At 39.0% G+C, this 17,283-nt stretch overlaps 2 protein-coding genes across 3 annotated transcripts; one reads left to right on the top strand and one right to left on the bottom strand.

Moving 5' to 3' along the window:
• Positions 1 to 10,039: 10,039 nt before the first annotated feature.
• LOC112163802 lies at positions 10,040 to 10,651 on the top strand. Its single transcript, XM_024300060.1, has one exon. It carries the CDS (start codon positions 10,040 to 10,042, stop codon positions 10,649 to 10,651), a length of 612 nt encoding a protein of 203 aa, XP_024155828.1.
• Positions 10,652 to 11,721: 1,070 nt separating this feature from the next.
• On the bottom strand, positions 11,722 to 16,841 carry LOC112201942 (pentatricopeptide repeat-containing protein At2g28050). Of its 2 annotated transcripts, none has more exons than XM_040507364.1 (3): positions 14,724 to 16,841; positions 13,340 to 13,461; positions 11,722 to 12,264 (listed from the first exon to the last, which is right to left on the bottom strand). In XM_040507364.1, the coding sequence occupies exon 1, from the start codon at positions 16,723 to 16,725 to the stop codon at positions 15,388 to 15,390; it is 1,338 nt and encodes a 445-aa protein (XP_040363298.1). In that variant the 5' UTR covers positions 16,726 to 16,841; the 3' UTR covers positions 11,722 to 12,264; positions 13,340 to 13,461; positions 14,724 to 15,387. The 2 variants fall into 2 exon arrangements, with proteins under 2 accessions (XP_040363298.1, XP_024198637.1); XM_024342869.2 differs by having other exon boundaries at positions 11,724 to 12,264; positions 14,990 to 16,841.
• Between the last annotated feature and the right edge of the window lie 442 nt (positions 16,842 to 17,283).

The following is a 17,283-nucleotide window of genomic DNA, read 5'->3' as shown; positions in this document are numbered from 1 at the left end:
ATCAGCTTCCAATTCTTCTTCAGAAATTGGCTCTTCAATAGTGGGTTTTATACCACTGACACTAGCTTCTCTAGTGCTGTAGCTTCTTCTTAGAAGATTGTTCTTGTTTATCCTGAGATTCTCAGGACTGACATCACTTCTTCTGTGATTGTCAAAATTAAGACTAATTTCTCCAGTCTTTCTACTCTCGTAGATCTTTGCTTTTGCTCTTTCCGGCTGCTTCTTTGGACCGGATAATTTCCATTCAAGAGGAAAAGTTACTTCATTCCAAGTAACTTTGTGGATTTGTTGTGAATGGTTCTTTTGATTGGTGAGGAATCCAGTAGTAAGACCTGGGATATTTGTTATCCTTGTCTTAGGGGCTACTGTAGTACTCATCAATTTATAGTATATTCTATATACTATAGCAAGTTCTTGCATATCTTCTTTCATGGATATACCATCTGTCTTGACTCTCAGTCTGAGACAATGAGCTGCATCTTTCAAGCTGGTGGTGAAGTTGGGGAAGCAGTTGAAATATGCTACTTGGTCGCATAAGGATGCTTCGAGTGTTCCCAACAGACTAGCTTGGAAGTCTATTAACCTGTTGTCCTGTAGGACACATAGGACCGAACAGTTTATGCCTTCACGTGCAAGCAGATTTATGCCTACTTGGACTGCTCCAATATGCATAAATTGATATTTTTTTGCTTGAGCTCTAGCAACTTCTGAAGGAGTGATTAATAGAAGATCAGTCTCTCCTCCTGCTGTAGCTGGAGTTGTAATTTCCAGAAGTTTAAAATAATGGCTATCCATTAAATCAAACTTTCCCCTTTTGTAGATTTGTTTAAAATCTAACTTTGGGATTGAGGAATTTTTTACCTCTTGTTCGATTTCGTTGAATTCGAATTCTTCAGCATTTAGGAGCTGTACTCCCTTCTTTTTCCCAAAGATGCTTAACATCTTCATTTCTCTATTTTCCGGATTTTCATACCGGATACTAGTCTGACTAGTAGATGGTTCCAGAAAAATCATATTTGGAATACGATTTGTGTCTGGTTTTTCTAACGGTTTGAATCCATTAGTTTTCTTTTTACTGTAGGCACTTTCTTGTCCTTCAGTATATTTTTCATGATATCCAGCGTTTTTTGCTGTTCATTGACTTTTCTACTGACAACTGTCAGCTTTTCTTCTTCCACTTTTGGAAGTTCTTTGATATAATCCAGTTTGTTTTCCAATCTTTCTAATTGGTGGATTATAGCAGGTAATTTTTCTAGATGAGTTTGACATCTAGATATTTCTAGTAACAACTTCTGATATTTCTCATCAGAAGATTTCAATAGAGAATTTATTTTTTCTAATAACAATTCTGACATTGTCCCCATTAAGGAGGGGTTCTCCTTGAGCTATTTTACAAGCTCTGATACCAGTGATGTGCGGATCTAACCAATGCTCAAATAATCAAGAGGTTTTTGTTCCTCTTCCAGAACTTCTAAGAGATTATCTATCTCCTCTTCTATTTTATATATTCTAGTCTGTAGTCTATAGATAATATCCCAGTAATTGGGAGAATCTCTACTAAGATTATCTCTATAGGTTTTTAATTTTCTCAATTTCTCTCTCTCCTTTTGCAGTTCCTTAGTAGTAATTTTGCAAATAGCAATCAACTCAAGTCTATCAATAATCGAAATTATGAATGGTGAAAATAACCGTTTACCTTCGAGTATAGAGGATGGATTTATACCTGCAATATGGTTAAACAAACAAATTCAAAAGCATTGGCCCACTACGCTCCGTCAATTTTATTTTTACCCAAGGAAGAGATAACTATTAAGGAAAGTAAAAGACTTACTAAAGACAAAATGTCCTTAAGTGTAAACTTTTGTTCTTAGATGTATAAAATCAAAAGTGGAGGAGTTATTTGTGTTTTGGACTTCTACTAGGGGGGTCTTTGTAGTTTGCTAAAAAGAAAATACCGAAATTAAAAAATTGATCGGACAACACAATTTCTCTAAATCTGTTGTTTGAATGTTACTGGTCTTTTGACTCAACTAGGGTTTGACCATTTTGAGAGGGAAATGGTCAAACGAGCCTGGGGGGAGAATTCCAAAATTTCAACAATTTATATTCAGACAATAGAATTTTCTTATCACCGTTGTCTGAATATGACTACCTTCTCGGCTTCAGATGAATGAAAATGATAGTTATATTTCTATCTTGAACTAACAACGTTATTATGTTGTCTGAATGCCACCCTCTTATTCAAAATGAAAAAAGTGTGTTTCAGTGAATATTCAGACAACATAATTACATTTTTATGTCGTCTGAAAAATTGAGACGACAGAAAATTAGGCTTCTGTCGTCTGATGTGTGTCGTATGATCACCTTTTTGGCATAGTGACACCACTAATGGAATGATTGCTCTGCAGCATGATAAAGCCTTTAGAAGCAAATGCAGGAAGGGAAAATTGTTTTGTAATGATGAGTTGGAGCCTTTAGAATATTAAACTGGAAAGTAAACTAATATAAGTACTACGGATAGCTCTAGCGAGTACCAAGCTGAAATTCTTGTAACCCTCTTGATATTGGTCAAATATGATGGTGGATAGCCTTTTCTACAAGTGCATGTTTTAAGTGAAGGAAAAGGAATTCTGATTAGCTTTGTCCAAGGGAAGAACACTGATGCTGAGGAAATCTTCAAATCTATCTCAGTAGATGAGAAGTACTACGTCTCTCGTGTTGAAATTTTCTCTCTTAGTTAAAGCCAAACTGTTCAATTCGATTCTTAAGAGTTTATTAGGATAGTGAATATTTCCACAAAGCATTGTTTGGAGGCTTTTTAATTCATGAATAATAACAAAAAAAACAGTTCAAAATAAAGTAGAGAGTAATGCGCAAGGCTCATTTAATCCTAGTTGATCATACAGCAGACTATGAGCATATCACTTGGCCGTTTAAATAAGACAACAGAACAAGAACCCTAAACCATGCATATCCCACTTTAAGCCTCAGCTCACAGGTAGGGCCGTAGGGGATACTTATCACATTCAATCTAATCCTATCTATTTAAGAAATCATATTAATATAACTTGTACTCAGGTATCACCAAAACCAACTTAACATTGATGAAGCTGGAATCAATAATAAAGGTATAGTCATATAATTTGTCTTACCACGCCATACCAAAAACTTTGTTCTGTAGAAAGGACAGATATCCTCCATAATTGCTGCATTTCATGAAATGATACAAGTTTCACAATTGAGCCAAGTGAAACATTCTGAAATCTGGGGTGATTTGAAAGGGAAAAGAGAAAGACAGAGTGAAAGATGAACACAATCACATCTGCCTTTTTGCACAATGCAGGTACTTTCTCTTCAATGTGTAAGCCACTCCAAAAGGACACGTCACCACTCCAGAAGGACACGTGTAAGCCAAAGAAGACCTCGGCCCCGGTGACACGCTGCCGAGACAATTTTTGAGCTAACATCTTTTGGCACGCCCAGTGGGACAACACTCGGTGAATGTTACCAGATCCCTACGCCAAGTCTCGAGGGAATCGTTGTTACAGGTGTAGGCAACAAGGCCACACCTCTTCTTTTTGTCCTAACAGATCAAGCTACTTCTAGAGATCTCATTGTGCCCATGTCAAGTCTCCCAATGACATCAGTTCAATCATCGGCTTCGACATTAAGTGGGATCTCTACGAGTGGAGTCATGGCACGTCCTGCATCATCAGTCGCTACGACCGCCACGGTAGTGTCGGCCTCCACTACGGTGAGTCATCCATCTTTCAGTCAGCAGCCGCAGTCACATATCATCCAAACCTCAGGGACAACAAATCGAGTTGATTTTACAACTGCGGCTGGTACTCGACCGTATGATCCTGTAACTTATCCATAGGGCCTGCCACCTGGGTATACCCCTCCTTATGAGTCAGTAGGTGTACCAGCAGCTACAGCCACTACCGGATCGTTCCCTTGGGGATTCTCTTCGGGCTATAATCCGTTATATGAGCCGCTTAACGCGTCTGCAAGTGTTGGTACAGGAAAGACTCTGTTGCCATCAAGATTTAATCCATTGTATGAACTAGTACCTACGAGCGCACCAGCAACCACTGCGGCAGATGTATCTTGGCAGAGTCTTAACAATGATCTTGACAACGTTGAAGATGGCATCGGTCGGATGGGTCGAAGTTTTGAAAATTGTTTTACTCGGCTCGACCGCAATCTTGAAAATGGTTTTAGGCAACTCAACCGCAGCATGGGAGTCCAGTCTGATATGATGAATGCGTGGCTACGTTGGTTTCAGACTGGAACAGGAACACAAGTGCCGCATAGCAATCAGAATGAAGGCAAAAGAAATTGGTCTTTTGAGCAAGGTCAAAGCAGTCAAACACAACAAATACCACATCCAACTGGACAGGCTGCACCATTGCCGATGAGACCAGCCGCGACTGTTCATTCTCTAAGTCAACAACATTCTTTCTTAGAGCCTCGACAGCAGTCAGTTCATCAAGTGTCAACTCAACAAGTTTTTTCTAATGGACACTTTGGGCAAAATACAAGCAACCAGAATCATGTACACCAGATTCCACGGCCTCAGAACCACCTGGCTCATCAAACCCTCAACCAAAATAATGTTGCGAGACATGTTCAACCCCTCAATCAACATGTATATGCGCAACAACAAACTACTGGTCTGCAGCCCTGGCCGAACCAAACGACATATTAAGCATATGGCCAACAAGTTCCCCTGCATCATAATCCACCAGATCACGCGGAGCATGGAATACAGTGGCAGCCTATCCAAAACCAGCAACAACAAATGCAGCCATGGCATGGCGATCATAATAGACCTGTTCTCTTTAATGAAATTCAGAATCTGGTGGAGGGCATGGTGGGTGATCTGCGCCAGCGGGTAGATAGACCTACTTATACGAAGCCGTATCCACCTCATATCGACCAAGTTCCCTTACCGCATCGATACCATGTTCCCGCTTTCCATTTGTTTTATGGGGATGCTTATCAGTCTACGATTGAACACATCGGGCGGTTTATTTCACAGTGTGGTGAGGCAAATAGTGAAGAGAACCGCATGCAATTGTTCATCAATTCTCTTACCGGTCCAGCCTTTTCGTGGTTCGTGAACCTACCACCCAATTCTATCCAAAATTGGAGAGAACATGAGCGAGCATTCCATGACCGATTCCACAAGGCAGAGCAGAACATACCGGTAGCTGAGTTGGCTAAATCATTTCAGACGGACAATGAGACTGCTCAAGAGTATATAGGGAGATTTAAACTCCTAAGAGCCAGATGCAAAGCGCAGTTACCAGAATCTGAGTTTGTAGAGATGGCATTGGCAGGACTTGGCTTCGAGTTTAGGAAAAAGTTTGAAGGTCTGACATTCAGAGATCTTTATGAACTTGAATCCAGAGTCATAAGATACGATGCAATTTTGAGAGAGGAAGTGCAGAAAAAGGCTTGCTTCAAAAGGCACATACTACACTAGTCAGGCCGTTGGCGCGGCCCATATTGAAGAGTGGAGTAGCGACGAAGATATGGCCGAAATTAATTCGGCTGAGCTTACTGTGAAACGGCCTTTTGTATGCAAGGCTTTAGAGAAAACTGAGTCAGTTGCATGTTCTCTACACGACACTTATAAGTCTCCACCACGCACGTATTCCTTTGACATTCGCAAGGCTGATTTGATCTTTGATCAACTTTTAGCCGCGAAGTTAATTAAATTATCTGCTGGACATGTTTTACCATTTGTTGAACAAATAAAAGGAAGAATGTTTTGTAAATTTCATAATTCCTGGAAACATTCGACCAATAATTGTGTTATCTTTCGTGATGTTGTGCAGAACTTAATCGATCAAGGAAAGCTCAAGTTCCCTGACAAGTCAATTTCTACAATGAAGGTGGATAGCGACCCTTTCCCGACTGCCAAAGTGAATATGATTAGTGCTGGGATTCCCATGGCAGCCGACATGAGTACAAAGCAGAAAGACCTCTCTATGGCTGAAGGAGTGATGGTGGGTTTAATCAAGCTTTCTCCTTCTAAGTTAACAACTGCTCAAGTCCCAGTGGCCGCAGTGCTATGTGGAAGGTGCCAGAAGGAGGTTGGTCTTGATAAAATTCTGCAACCAAAGACTCATGACAGCGACAGAGTCAGGGAGAAGGGTAAGCTGCTTGATCAAGGGGATTCTCAAAAGTCTCAGTCACAAGTGCAAAGCGGTTAGAGAATATCGTCGGCCACAGAACCAAGTTATTGTAGAAGGCGTGGAGAAGAGCCCGCTAAGAGAGAGAGAGACCAGTAGCCGCAAAGATCGAGCCAAAGCCTGTCCGTAGAAGGCTTTATTATGATAACCCTCCTTATGATAGTAGCAAGAAGGAAAGTTCTCCAATAAAGCATGGTCAGACTAATCGAGAAAAAGGAAAATCTCCTATGGTGTATGACCATACTAGCCTCACTAGTTGGGCCAGCAGGAATTCTACTCCGAATAATGGAGGCACCCGGGAATATGATGAAAGGAGGCCACGGGCATACAAGCCTCCGGTCACCCATGACAATAGATGGTACGGCAAAGTATCTAGAGATCACCGCATTGAGCCTTTATCCAAAACCCAGAAACGCCGGCAACAACGAGAACTTGCCATGGCCAGAAGGTTGGCGTTGGCAAGAAAAGATCAAGAGGTACAAAAGAAACTTGAGTACAAAGGCAACATACAAAGTTTTCATGGATGCTGGGAGAGAGAAAATCAACAAAAGCCGCATGGTAGTCGTCATCCAACAAGGAGATTTGATTCAGGATCCACTTCTATGTCAACAAAAACCCCAGGGCCACTTGCAGAGGATGAGAAGAAAGGAGCCCATTATGTTCCTGCTACCGAGATAGCTCCAGCAACTGCATCTGACAAGGTACCCCTTGGAGTCACGGAGAACTCTCAAGTTGGGAAGTTGAAAGTTGAAATCCTGAGAAACAAGCTACCTCCTTTTTCCACAACGGGTTGGACTACCATGAAGGAGTACCACAAGACACATTCGGCTTTAGCTTTGTACGGGCCGACGTGGGAAGAACTAGATACTCTGAAAGCGTTAACAGAAAACCCAGGTCTTGAGCCTCTAATGGTGCAAAGTACATCAAGTGCAGGTTTGAAGATTTTGTATTAGGCACAAATAGATGGTGTGGAGTTGGTAGCTGACACTGTGGATTTACCAGTATCCCAGCGAGATCTCAAGTATCTAAAGGAGTACCACAGAATGTACTCGGTTATCAGTACATATGGGGTAACTCCACAAGAGAGGAAGCTTCTTTTGAAGATGGAAGAACACATTCGCCAACGAGAACTTAAGTACGCCGCGGAGCTGGGAAAAGGAGATAATGATTTTGAGTTGGAAGAAAAACTAGCGAACATGGACATAGACTGCAATGAAACTCATCAGCAAACCAGTTCCCTTGTGTGCCATGGAAAATTCAACTAAGTTCAGGTTGAATTTATAATCATGGACCTTTATTAACCGCGTCTGTTCAAGTGCGGCTCTTCAACAATCGTAGTACTCGTGATACCAGCTCGCCAGTACCACCCAAAGAGTTGAGGATTATAAGTTATACATTCTATATGCCCAGTATACAATTAGTTAACCATGGACCTTTATTAACCGCGTCCGTTCAAGTGCGGTTCTTCAACAACCGTGGTACTCGTGATACCAGCTAATATGGTCCTTTGCCGGCTACGATTATTCATTGAATTCATGAGATGTAGCCCCCCCCAAGTGAGTCGACTATTGATTGTCTAAGCATCAAGTCAAATTGAGGACTAAAAATAACGTGTGCAGAAAGCCATTATTAAATCGGAAGAAATCAAGTAAATCACAAAGTTTAATGAGTGACAGCAGACCCACAAGTCATAATGAATGACCGCGGCTAATTAGCCGCGACACATCAAAGAGGTTGATTGTCAGGAGAAACGTTACCGAAGTTTGGGGCAATTAACTTGAATGAGCATTAGGAGGTGTTATTGCCAATCATCAGTTACAAGACCTGATTAATTGGTCATGATAGAATCAATCATTGATAACGATATCACAAACATGAATACTGTTCTATTTGTAATCCATGCGGTCTTAACTGTGAAGGCTGAAATTGTTTCTTTTCCTTCATTCAGTAGTTTAGCTTCACTATAAAAAGGACCATAGGATTCATTGTTAGAGATCCTCAACCAAACGCTCTACGCGATTACACAAATTTCTTCTCAATACATTTCAACATTTCAGCAACACTTATCAATCTTTACGTGTTTATCTTATCGCTTTCTTTACTGGTATTTATCTTTCCTGCACTTTACTTTGTTGCTCTTTACATTCAAGCAGTTTATCTTCCTGCACTTTATTTGCTGCACTTTACATTCCTGCACTTTACTTTGTCTTTACTTGCACTTTTATTTTCTGTTGTTTACTTTACGTTATTTACTTTATACAAAATACAAATTCACAAAAAGAATCATCATCACTTCACTTTCACCTCAATCACCGATTACACAGCACTGCGGCTAGATAAGGCCGATCCGTGCTAAAGTCCTTGCATTCAAGGCAGAGAGAACCCTTCGGCCAAGATCGATCCTTCCTCGGCCCACAATCAACTAATCAGAAGTCAGATCGGCGCAAGATCTACAATCTAGAACAAAACCTCGCTTGGCCTACCGGCCGCGAGTTGGCACGCCCGCGCACACGTCACCACTCCAGAAGGACACGTGTAAGCCAAAGAAGACCTCAGCCCAGTGACACGCGGCCGAGACAATTTTTGAGCGAACAGTAGTGTATTCATTTTGGTTCACTTGAGGGCAATAATATGATTATTGGGGCAATAATATGAGTATTGTACGGCAATAATAAGATTACTGAGGGGTAATAAAATGTTTATTAGGGCAATAATAAGATTATTGGGGGGCAATAATAAAATTATTTATTTAGATAAACCTCCGAAATCTTTCAAATTTCAAAACATCTTCATTTTTCACTAATTATTGATCCCCGATAACAAGTTTATTGGGGGGCAATAATATGATTACTGGGTATTATTGGGGAGTAATAAAATCAGACGCGGGAATCCGGTCACCAGTCCGGTAGTCGGATTCGGGATTCAGGTCGCCGGATTCAGGTCATCGGTCGCCGGAGTCTGCGGCCGGCCACTGGTCACCAGAGCATAGCAAGGTGGAGGATGACTTTTCTCTCTAAGTGAGAAAGAAGGAGAGGGAAAAAAAGTCCCAAAAATAAATAAAAGAATAAAAAAAGAATTAATTGGGTATTAGGGAAATAATCCCTTAGAGTGTTTTGGGTAAATGGGGTTAAAAAACTGTTAGTGGAGCAAGTGGGCAATTTTTAAGCTGAAATTGGGTAAATGATCATTTCCTTTTTTTTTTTCTTTTACCACATCTTAACGACGTTAACATTCAATTGAGATAAAATAGTGTAGAAATGAATGTTAGCTTATGTGGCACAAGAAAAGAGGATAGAAAGACCAATAATATAAGGGATATGAGAAGTGCATCCATTCAGTTCGTCAAAAGAGGACTGGTTTTTTTTCTTTCTTTTACCACATCTTAAGAACGTTAACATTCAATTGAGAAAAAATAGTGTAGAAATGAATGTTAGCTTATGTGGCACAATAAAACCAATTAGATTAAAAGGAGGAGTAAGATTTTATGAAATTTATGTAAATACACGAAATCTAACTTTAGCGGATCTAAATCCCCATTCTACTCTATACCAGTTATCTCTTTATGGGAGCAGAGTTATTGATAGTCTATACCATTTTTTGGGAGCCGTACTTATTTTTCTTAACCCTAGCTACCTAATATCTAGGTCTCTTTACAGCAAATCTATTTACTTGGCAGAAGCCATTTGGTATAAGGAAAAGGATAGTTACTTGATCACTACTCCTTAATTATCCTTATCCCTTAAGGAAAAGGAAACCAAGCCGACCTCATTTTCGTATAAATAAGACAAAAAGAAACCGGAGCCCTCACTCACTTCACTCGCAAAACAATCATCACAATGGAAGAGGTAAAGTTGATATGTCTTGATGAGCGTTGGGTCTCCATTGCAATAGACAATCGAGACGATCTTGGGGATGTTGGGTCCCTCCACTTCAAGTTTCTGGAGCAGGTCTTACCACACTGCTCCAAAGACCAGTTGGTTCACATCGAGAAGAGCACCAAAGGTAAAGATCTGAGTCCCATCACCGATAAGCTGTGGAAGAAGTTCTTCGAGAGAGATTTCGGTGTTAAAGCCACAGATGAGGTGATCGAGAAGATGAAGGTCAAGAAAGTGAGTTTCAAATGGTCGGAATTGTACCACGCCAAGTTGAAGAGAATGGAAGAGGCTGAGAAAGAAGCGGGTGAAAGGTTGAAGAATCTGTATCAGAAAGAAAGCGCCCGGAAACGAAGCCGGCAAGTTAGGGTTTTGGATAAGGTTCCACCTTCTTCTTCAAGCAATAAAAGAAGTGGATCCAACGCAGGGAGCAAACTGATGAAGAAAGTGAGGAAAGAGTATCTGAATTGTTTGGAGGTGAAAAATCTTGAAGCTGTGAAGATGAAGAGAACTGCCCAGTGTTCTGGTCTCATCAAAAAGCCAAGAACGACTCTTCAAGCTACTAACGTCTTTTGAATCATTGATCAATCTTGGAGGTGGCTTCAATCTTCCCAGTTCCCACATAGCTAGTAATTAAAGAATATACGGAAAGATCAAGATTTGTTGTTGATTTCAAGAAAAAGAAACGAAGGAAACAAAGATATACATTTGTTTTTGTTCATCTCTTTCCTTATGTAACTTTACTTGTGACTAATGAAATATAAAGTTCTTCTTTGATGATAATTTGGTGTTTTTGGTTATATATATGAATCTGTTCTATTTGTGATCTGATCTTGGTATGTTCTGACTCCACCTTGCCTTTTCCATTTTGCATCCACGACACAGAATATAATGAAAAAATGAATCTAAAAGAAACTGTACGGTATCGAAGGAGGGATAATATATGGGAGGACTAGTACTTCTTTTTATCGAAGTCCACAAAGTCTAGAAATGCTTTTCAGTTTCGTCTTTCAAATATTAATTGTTGAACTGAATTCTTTCGAGAAATAAAAGTTCCAAGGATTTCCTGAGAGTGTACTTACGAGTCATTTGAGTTGATTGCCCAGATATCGTATGATTTTATGTAGAATGATAGGTGTATCTATGTTTTGCGTACTATAATGAAAGGTAGCCAATGGCTGAACGCCTGAACATGAAAGTTGGAACATGTTGAGAATTCTCTGATTGATGAGCACATCCTGCACTCCATAAGTCTAAGCTGCTTGGTGCCTTGAGACTTTGCACCTGTAGATGAAAGAGAAAAGGCAAGCCAGTTAGCAACTTCATACATCTTCTGCAACGGCCTCATTTGCCTTATTAGTGTCATACATCTTCTGCAACGGCCTCATTTGCCTTATTAGTGAAGGAAGTAGAGGAACTAAAACTTCTATTATGGCTTAATACCTTTATGTTAGACTTCCCCCCATATCATACCAACTTAGATTGGTAACTAGAGAAGTAGAGACAAAGGTAGAGATCTTTGTGTTACTTAACAAAGTGTGTTGGCTTTTGGAATTAGTCGTTTTGTATAATCTCTGTATGTTGTTGCAACAGTTGGAAAAAAAATAAAAGAAACAAATATGCATACAAGCTTGTAGGACAGTCATGTTATGTCGAATCTCATCATGCTGGTGTTATATGATCAAGCTTTTGAAAAGATAAAAAGAAGAAAAAGAATAATTAAAAAAATGAGGTTTAGTGGGTGAGAACTGAAGCTTGAACTAAGACAAATTCAAGGCATCATATTTGCAGCCATGAAGAGGCCCTTATCGAGTAGTAGTTAATTTATATGGAGAGTAGAGGAAAACGAGCAAAACATATAAAACCCTATTAACTCAAATTAGAGAGCAAAAGACAATTAACAATTGGATTTTACTCACAAAAAAAAAAAAAAAAATCAAACTGAATACTGAGAAGTGTCCCTGAGAAATTTCTCTGACAGCGAATTTCTTTAAGACAGCTTGATGTGTCTTGGCCTCAAATGCCACTCCTTCCTTTGCCAACAAAAGCAATATAAGATCCAACTCCAAAAAGTTGCATCTCTTAGCACAAGCATCCACCATTTTATTGAAGGTAAAGATATCTGATCTCCTCTGCCAACTCTCATCTCCTTCTAATCTCTCTACTCCAACGCAGCTCAGCAACCACAACTGTTAAAGAATACAATGAGACCTAATTTAACAATTTGACCAATAGACACAAGAAATGTAAACGCAATTGGCATCCACCACATATGCTAAGATCAAGCAAATGATGTATAGGTCCTCTTATCAATCGAAGAGCCACTAATGTTCATGAATTAAAAAGCCTCCAAACAATGCTTTGTGGAAATATTCACTATCCTATAAACTCTTAAGAATTGAATTGAACAGTTTGGCTTTAACTAAGAGAGAAAATTTCAACACCAGAGACGTAGTACTTCTCATCTACTGAGATAGATTTGAAGATTTCCTCAGCATCAGTGTTCTTCCCTTGGACAAAGCTAATCAGAATTCCTTTTCCCTCACTTAAAACATGCACTTGTAGAAAACGCTATCCACCATCATATTTGACCAATATCAAGAGGGTTACAAGAATTTCAGCATGGTACTCGCTAGAGCTATCCTACTACTTATATTAGTTTACTTTCCAGTTTAATATTCTAAAGGCTCCAACTCATCATTACAAAACAATTTTCCCTTCCTGCATTTGCTTCTAAAGGCCTTATCATACTGCAGAGCAATCATTCAATTAGTGGTGTTCTCAAAGTTATTTTAATTTTTGCATCAAGTTATCAATATGTTCTATAGGAAAATTGAATGGGATGAGAAGTCAAAAACAAATATGTTCTTACAGTCATGAAGGATGCACTTTAAATTGCAAGGGAATGAAACATTTGTTACAATATAAGAACAACAACCCTGATAATAACAAAAAAACAGTTCAAAATAAAGTAGAGAGTAATGCGCAAGGCTCATTTAATCCTAGTTGATCATTCAGTAGACTATGAGCATATCACTTAGCCGTTTAAACAAGACAACAGAACAAGAAGCCTAAACCATGCATATCCCACTTTAAGCCTCAGCTCACAGGTAGGGCCGTAGGGGATACTGATCACATTCAATCTAATCCTATCTATTTAAGAAATCATATAAATATAACTTGTACTCAGGTATCACCAAAACCAACTTAAAATTGATGAAGCTGGAATCAATAATAAAGGTATAGTCATGTAATTTGTCTTACCACGCCAGACCAAAAACTTTGTTCTGTAGAAAGGACAGATATCCTCCATAATTGCTGCATTTCATGAAATGATACAAGTTTCACAATTGAGCCAAGTGAAACATTCTGAAATCTGGGGTGATCTGAAAGGAAAAAGAGAGACAGAGTGAAAGATGAACACAATCGCATATGCCTTTTTGCACAAGGCAGGTACTTTCTCTTCAATGTGTCCATGACTACTGCTTTATATGGTCAACATAATACTATTCCAAAACCAACATGATTCAAGAATACAGCACATCCCAAATATTCGAATTAGTATGGATTTGATAAGGCTTCAAAACTCAATTTATAAAAATAAGTAAAGTATTACATGTGTATTTGAATTTGCAGACCCATATTTTCTGTTACATTTCTCGACAATTCACAATGTTATGTAATCTGTGGCTAAAGGTACCTAATCTGAGGAAAAATGGAAACTATTTGAGATTGCAAGGAGACTGGACCTATGGAGTCTATTACTTTTCATAGCTTTTTCTTATTTTCTTCCAGTTTTAGCTACACAAAACCCCAAAAAGAAAAAATTGCACTTCTAGTGCTAGCCCAACAATAGCTAAGGGCTTGTTTTCAGTTAGAGATAGAAGCAAAATACAGGAGAGAAGGGAGGGAGGTAGTTTTTCTTTTTAAATTTTTTACATTCATCATTTCTTTCTCCTTCCACCCTCCTTTCTCCTTTCTCCTTTCTCCCTCTATCTTTAGGTAAAAGATGAAAATTAAAGACCCAAGCAAAAGAGAAAAACCTCTTACGACACAGGACCTATAAAATAACAGATTTTACCCTCCCTCACTTGAATTGGAAATTAATATTTCCCAATATGTTTCCATTCTCACATAACTTGCATAATAATGCCTACAGATAGAACAAAGTAATATACAAGAAGATGAATAGGGAGATAGTATGGAATCCTCATTAGTCAGCCAGTATGAGTTATCTAAATTCAGGTCATGTAAAGTTAAATACAAAATACACATACATTGAATGACTAATGATTTCATAATGAATAGTAAAATTCAGACTAATGATTTCATACAACTCCGATTCGTGCATTACAAGTTGGTTTATTTCCATGTACTTCTTTTAGGGTATCAAAATTCAAATTAATAGTTCTACATCAACATATGACATCAGCTGCAGCAAATCATATTCAACATATAGTAAGTCCTATGTAGCTTACGCCACAAACTTTTATGTCTGTTAAAAAAGAATGCATTAACAAAGAGAAAACTATTCCATGAACACAGCTTGAGAAATGATGGAATGAAAATAAAGTTTTCAAAAATGGTTGGTTTCTTATTAAGTGAAAACAATATATTGCAATGGATAACAAGCTCAGAATTTAGCCACCTCAGATAAACCATCTGATGGTTAGCAAGCTTAACCTCTCTAAATAGAAAAATGCCAAGCCAGCTATCCTCTCTATATCCCTCTGTGCTCAATGTTCAACTGGATGTGAATCACTTGCTCCCCAGCCATCAAAACATAGTAATCACATAAAACTGCTGAAGGAAAGGGACATATGCACACAGCTATACTTTTATAGTGGTACCTTTATTTCTAAATCATATTCATTTCTCAATCCATTACCAAAGGGAGATGCAAAGTATACTAACCAGAAGGAGATTTAAGAATTAATCTTCTTCGAAGTAGTCACAGGCAGAGTAAAGTCACATAGTGATGACCTCAACTAGTATATTTAATCTTTCTTTCCTTCCACAGTCTTGAGAGTTTTTTGCATATGCACTGCTATCCACACAAACCCATTTAGCATATTTCAAACTGGTTTACTATATATTCTGCTTTCCCTACCATAAATGTGCGATGACTTCTAAGATTATGATCCAGCTCCAGCATGCAATTCTGATCCTCCATCCCAATTCTGATCGAGCTTCATTCTCCCATGATAGCCCCTCCCCCGTTTCTTTCAGTATAAAACAGCTTTACAATCATAGGATTCTACCAAATTCCTTATTTCTTCATATATGACCAAAGTGAATCTCCCTTACTGCTTTTAATTATTATGTACAGCTGGCTGCTTCCTCGTCAAGTCGTATCCATTTTTCTTCTGTTTAAAGCCATTAGCTTTAGAACTTTTTTTCTCCATCAACGCCTGTAACTCAAAAAGCTCGTTGGCCATCCCTTTGCTGCGAAAACCATCAGCCAAGATGTTGCAGTCAAGATTGTCTAATTCAAATCCCTTGTTCTGCATCTCATTAACATATTGCATTGCCAGCCCCATCTCCCCAACCTTGCAAATACCATTTATTAGAAACCAGTATGTATCAGCATTCTGGAATATACTTCTCTCAGCCATCTTGGAAAACAAAGAAAGAGCACCTTCCAGAAAACCTTTTCTACAATAGCTATTTATTATCAAATTGTATACATGAGTTTTTACTTTCAATCCCTTGTCATGCATCTCCCCAACCAATCTTTCAGCTTCTTCTAACTTCCCGGAGCTCGTGAAGCCATCGATCAAGAATTCATATGTCTTGACATCAAATGCAAGTCCTTCCTTTTCCATCAGAGGCAAAATCAAATCCAACTCCGAAAAGTTCCATCTCTTAGCACAAGCTTCCACCATTATATTGAATGTGATGATATTGGGTTTAATTCCTCTACCAGCCATTTCCTGCACCAACTCTCTACTCCTTGTAATCTCTCCATTCCTACACATCCCCTCCACCACAGCTGTCAAACAATACACAGAGACCCCAGTGCCCGAATATAACAATCTATACAAGAAATCTATACCCTTTTCCACCTCACCAGCTCTGTTCATAGCAACCGAAAAAAAATTATATGTCCTCTCATCTATCCGAATCCCAATACTCTTGATGTAATCAAAAGCCTCCAAACCTCCATCGAAATTTTTGATATCAGAGTAAACTTTAAGCATCAAATTGAACAACTTGGCTTCAACCACAGGTTCAAGACAACACACTTCAACACAAGAAGCAATGGCACGAAATGGGTACCTGGAATTTTGATCAACCGAGATGGACTTGAAAACATGCTCCGCAAGTGTGATCTTTCTTGCCCTGATAAGCCTGCAAATGAGAGTCAAGTGGGCTTGGAGGTCAAGTTTGAATGAGATAAAGGACTGGTTTTTGAGGAGGAAGTTGAAGAAGACAAGGCATTTGGAGGCGCTGAGTGTGGGTTCTGAGAGGATGAGGTGCAGAGAGTTGGGGTTGAGCTTGGACAGGAGGGAAATGGTGGTGGGATTCAAGGGTTTTGGAGCAGCTGAGGGACTTGGGATTGCAGAGATTAGTTCACAGAATTCTTGAAAGGGTACTTGGGTTCTTACTTTCACAGTTTTCAGGGTTCGGAGGACGTTGTGGAACGACATCTTTGATGTACCAGATAACTGATTTTTGTCTTCCTCTTCCAACTGTTATGCTCTTGGTTCGTCGGTTCGGCTTTGGGCCTCTGTTTTGAGTGTCTGTTACTCTCTGCTTGTTCTCTGTACACTTCGGATTCTCATTTAAGGTACACTATTTCTAAGGACTATCACTAAAACTCAATTTTAGATTTAATATCAAGAGAGAGTTGAGATTCCAAAAATGAATTTTGAGTGTTTTAACCTTAACTCTTAAAATTAAATTCAAATGTGGATGACCACAAAAAAATTTTAATCACCTAGTGACCGTGTGATCATTACTGACATTCAGAACTATTCATGTCTAAAGAAGCAAACGCTGATAGATATTATGAGCTAATAAAGACTGATCTCTCATCACAATAATCGTCATTGTCAACAAGCTATTGCTTGTTTGCAAACTGACAATAAGAAAACACTAGAAATAAAACTGATAGTCCTTAATTAGAAATGGTGTCATAATAATGGCTTAATTATTATTAGTTTGATCTGTATCTACCTTAATTCTGCTCGGGCACATATTGTGGT

This window comes from Rosa chinensis, chromosome 5 (assembly GCF_002994745.2).
Source record: "Rosa chinensis cultivar Old Blush chromosome 5, RchiOBHm-V2, whole genome shotgun sequence".
NCBI classification, from domain to species: Eukaryota; Viridiplantae; Streptophyta; class Magnoliopsida; order Rosales; family Rosaceae; genus Rosa; species Rosa chinensis.
This window is presented reverse-complemented; position numbering and strand designations above follow the sequence as displayed.

Coding starts and splice junctions, on each gene's coding strand:
- LOC112163802 (XM_024300060.1), top strand. CDS start 10,040: ATGGAAGAGGTAAAGTTGATATGTCTTGATGAGCGTTGGGTCTCCATT.
- LOC112201942 (XM_040507364.1), bottom strand. CDS start 16,725: ATGTCGTTCCACAACGTCCTCCGAACCCTGAAAACTGTGAAAGTAAGA.